The sequence below is a fragment of the Lathyrus oleraceus genome, chromosome 1, assembly GCF_024323335.1.
Source record: "Lathyrus oleraceus cultivar Zhongwan6 chromosome 1, CAAS_Psat_ZW6_1.0, whole genome shotgun sequence".
Classification (NCBI taxonomy): domain Eukaryota; kingdom Viridiplantae; phylum Streptophyta; class Magnoliopsida; order Fabales; family Fabaceae; genus Lathyrus; species Lathyrus oleraceus.
In genome coordinates this window covers 427,664,645-427,669,040 of record NC_066579.1, presented here as the reverse complement: position 1 = coordinate 427,669,040, position 4,396 = coordinate 427,664,645, and the positions used below count along the sequence as shown (strand labels likewise).

At 29.9% G+C, this 4,396-nt stretch overlaps 1 protein-coding gene across 1 annotated transcript; it reads left to right on the top strand.

Moving 5' to 3' along the window:
- Positions 1-2,607: 2,607 nt before the first annotated feature.
- Positions 2,608-3,943, top strand: LOC127114160 (MATH domain and coiled-coil domain-containing protein At3g58360). The gene is made up of 4 exons (XM_051046530.1): positions 2,608-2,735; positions 2,818-2,978; positions 3,186-3,347; positions 3,393-3,943. The coding sequence occupies exons 1-4, from the start codon at positions 2,608-2,610 to the stop codon at positions 3,941-3,943; spliced, it is 1,002 nt and encodes a 333-aa protein (XP_050902487.1).
- Positions 3,944-4,396: the final 453 nt, after the last annotated feature.

The following is a 4,396-nucleotide window of genomic DNA, read 5'->3' as shown; positions in this document are numbered from 1 at the left end:
TCTTTGTTTTCTTTTTCTTTTTTCCCTTATTAGTTTCAGATTCATTGTTACGAGAATCAATTGTATGAGTATCATTTTTATGAGTTTCGCCTCTAGATGATGAAGAGTTCATCTATGTTCAAAAACAACCACAAAATGTTAAACCAATCTTAACAAAACATACAAAGAACAAAAACAAAAACAAAAACAATGTGTCTAATAAGCATTCATCAACAACAACATACAAACTACAACAACAACAACAACAAGGTGTCTAATACAAATCCATCAACAATAACATACAAACAACAACAACAATGTGTCTAATACACATTCATCAACAATAACATATAAACAACAATAATATAACAAATGTGTCTCATATACATTCAATAACATCATATAAACAACAACAACAACAACAATGTGTCTAACACACATATAACAACAACAACATAAACAACAACAACAACATCAACATATAACAACAAAAACAACAACATTCAACATAAACAACATTCAACACCAACATATTAACAACAACACAAGTGATCCTATAAGAACTTACAACAACAACAACATCAACAACATCCAACAACATCAACAACATCCAACAACAACAACATAAACATGAAATACAAAAACATAAACATCAACAACAAGAACATAACACATACAATACATGCATGGTGAATAGTTTACATATCGGAAACATGATGATTAAGTAACAGAATTTTGTCTTCCTTTCTTCGTCTTTGTTTTTTTGTCTTCCTACTCTGACTTTGTTTTACTTTATTTTGTAAAACGGAAACCCAAGAATGAACGATATGATATAGATTTTCGTTATTTTGTAAAAGGGAAACTCAAGGAGGACGAACGATAATGATGACTTCGAATGTTAACCAAATAATGAAAGATAGTGATTGCATGTCTGTTTCGTTAATGAAGATGAAAAAATGAGTTCAACTTGCTCTGAATGTGTTATGGTTGAAAGGTTTCTCAACGGTGATATAAAAAATGACAATTGAATAGACAAGCTAAGTAGTGTTTCATGTTTCTGAATAACATTTCACCACGGTTGATTAAACCAACCATAATGATATCTGATTTATTTAATTAAATTTTATAAAAAACGTCAATTTTTTACCATTAAACAATTTAAAAATAAAGGAGAAAATATATCACAACGGTTAGTTAATAATGGACCAATATAATCAAATTGAATAATCAAGCAATAAAAGAATATTTGAATTGGTCATCAAATATTAAAGGAGAGTTATTTGATTATTATTAGCATTTAGAGACATATAACGCTGCCAAGCAGTAACAACTAGCTAGCTAAAGTTTAGGCTTATTTCAAATGTTTCCTATTTAATTCTCACTATGTAATATATGTATACAACTAGCTAGCTAAAGTTTAGGCTTATTTCAAATGTTTCCTATTTAATTCTCACTATGTAATATATGTATATATACCGATGTATATCTCCGTAAACCATTCATTCAAAAATACATTCACTTATAGTTAAAACAATCCGGATGAAATGTGGAATCTTTTCAAATTAAAAATAAATGACGCCACTATAAAAAATAAAAATAAAAGAAGGTAACTGATATGACCACAGTTGTGATAATCAACCGTAGTAATACTATCTTTATTTTTAATTTAAAACAAAATAAAAAATAAAATCCCCACTATAATTTTAAAGAAATCACAAAATTACTTGCACTAAGATTCAAATTCATATAATTTAGGAGTTTTCACCATGGTTGCATTATTGAACCGTGATAATATTTAAATTATCTTTATGAAAAAAATAAATAAAAATATTGGTGCGTGAATTTATAGATTTCATAGAAACCGTGATAAAATGGATGTCGTCGTATGTAAATTTTATAGGAGTATGATATGATATTTATTCTTTTTCTACTGCTATATTCTTATTTATTAATTTTTATTTTATTAATTATAATTTATAGGAAAAATTATACTGACCACTTCCGATATTTGTTAAAATGCCCCTGACACCCCTATAATTTTTAAACCTACAATAACCTCCCTTAAACTTAAATAGACTAACCAAATATTTTAGTGACCGACAAAAAAATCATAGATAAATCTCATCTATACCTACGATTTTTAGTGTGACTAAGTATTAGAGGAGGGAGTGTTGTTGTTAGTTTAATAAATTTGAATGAAGGTTTGTTGCATAATTTAAAATTAATTTAAAATTAAAATTCAGATATTTTATCATTTTCTTAAGAGTAATTTATATTTCAAATAAGACAATTATTTTTATGAGATAGAGTAGAAGATATATAAAATTAGATTGATTTTTCATGTAAAATTGAAAAATAAAAATAACTCAAAAGTCTTCTATACCAGGTCTATGTAACTAGAGTGATTTTTTCCCCCTTATCTGGTTAGCAACAACAAAAAATTAAATGAAATGCATTAAATACAATTTAAATGGCTAGTATCTCTCTAAGTCGCTCTTTACTGGGAATTGTAATGTGATGTTACCGCTTCTGCTTCTATGCTGTTTTTTTTATAATATATAACGTAGCTGTGCATGGTGCCATTCCAGTAGGGTTTATATTGATCTAGCAATTTTTATGTTTGTAGAAATGGATGAGCATAAACAATCTTGTGTTGAGAATTTTGAGAAATTCACATGGAAGGTTGAAAACTTCTCTTTCTTGGACACTCAGTTGAATTACTACTCCGAGCCCTTTGTCGTAGGCGGTTATCCATGGTATGATATTTGAATGAATCAATCTTTGAGTCCAATTTCAGACTACTGTGAATTTAGTCATCTAATTTTGCTTTTGCTTTAGGAAGATTCTTCTCTATAAAAGGGGTGATAATGCAGACGGCTTATCACTATTTCTGAGTGTTGTGGAAACTGCTAATATGTCTAATGGATGGAGCAGACATGTTAAATTTAGGTTGCTTGTATTTAACCAGCACGACAGCAACAAAACAATCATATCTGATGGTAATGTTTCTTATTTTGTTGTCTTCATTATTCTTCTTTTTCTAATAGCTTTTACTTTATATAAAATACTAATTAAGAAACCATTTATAGTACTCTTTTCTTTTTATGTGTTGTTGAAGTTAGATTACACAAGTCAACAACTGAATGAAATGCTTTCATTCTTCACTAGACGCAGTTTGTTTAACTCTTGATACATGTTTTTCTCAGAGCTAGAGCTGGAGTTCAATGCAAGGCTCACTGAGTTCGGTCTTAAATCTTTTGTGTCTTCAACTCTGCTTCATGATTCTCATAGTGGATTCCTTGTAAAAGATGTTTGTATTGTTGGTGCAAAGATTTCAATTTATAAGTCAAAACATGAGAAGGAAGTGAGTAAAGATACATACTTAAATACTTCCTATACATCTCAAAGTCAAGCTGAAAATCTGGAAGTTGAAGGTAGAAGTCAAACGCAAGAGAAAGTGCAAAGCCACGAAAGTGAACTTGTGGATTTCAAGGGCTTAGGACAAATAGAAAAAGCTTTTGTTCCGTTATTAGAGGAAGCGTGTACTCAGCAGCCTTCACTTATTGTGTCTCAGCAGAAAAGAAGTGGCAAGTTTATGGAATGGGCGTTCATGGCTTTAGGCAGAGTTCTTTATTTTCTTAAGACTAAAAAGGTGAAAGATATGAATGATTTAGCTTGTAAGGAGCTTCAAATGTTGTGGGAGGAACTTGAGCTATTTAGTTTTGATTTGACATGGCTAGAGCCTCGTGTTCAATCAGCCTTAAGAATGAAAAGTTATTTGGAGAAATTGGATGAGTCACAAAAGCTTAAGAATACTTTGGTAGTTCTAGAGTTGGAAATAGAGAGGCTAAAGTCAAAAATAGATACTCTAGATGTAAGTATTGATGCTGCAAGAGAGTTGATGAGAATAGAAGATCTTGAAGAAACAGATTTGGAAGCTGAACTAGGATTTATGAAATCGTAATCTTTTAGCCATATATGCAATTATGCATTTCTTTGGAATATGATGGTTTTATATGTCTTAAATGGTTTCTCTTTAAAATAATTGTTCATTTCTGCTACTATTGAAAAGATCCTTTATAGTAAAAGAACTTTATTCCCTCAGCGACACATTTCAGACTTCCCTGCCCAAAAAAACCTATCTAACATGATGTAGCATCACCAACTCTTGCCAATACCAAATAACAATATAAAATATTCTTCATACACGACTAATATAGTACTTTCATTTCATGATGAGACTCTACTTTGTTATGTTGTGTACTATTGTTCTCTTGAGGTGTAAGCTTCTTGTAACGCAAGTTATAACAAAATGGAAAATAAGATACAAACATTTTTCACTCATTCTTATAGCTACAATAGTATTGACCAATTTCATTGTTTTGCATCCTATTTTGTAACTCTGGTTCTCAAAGTT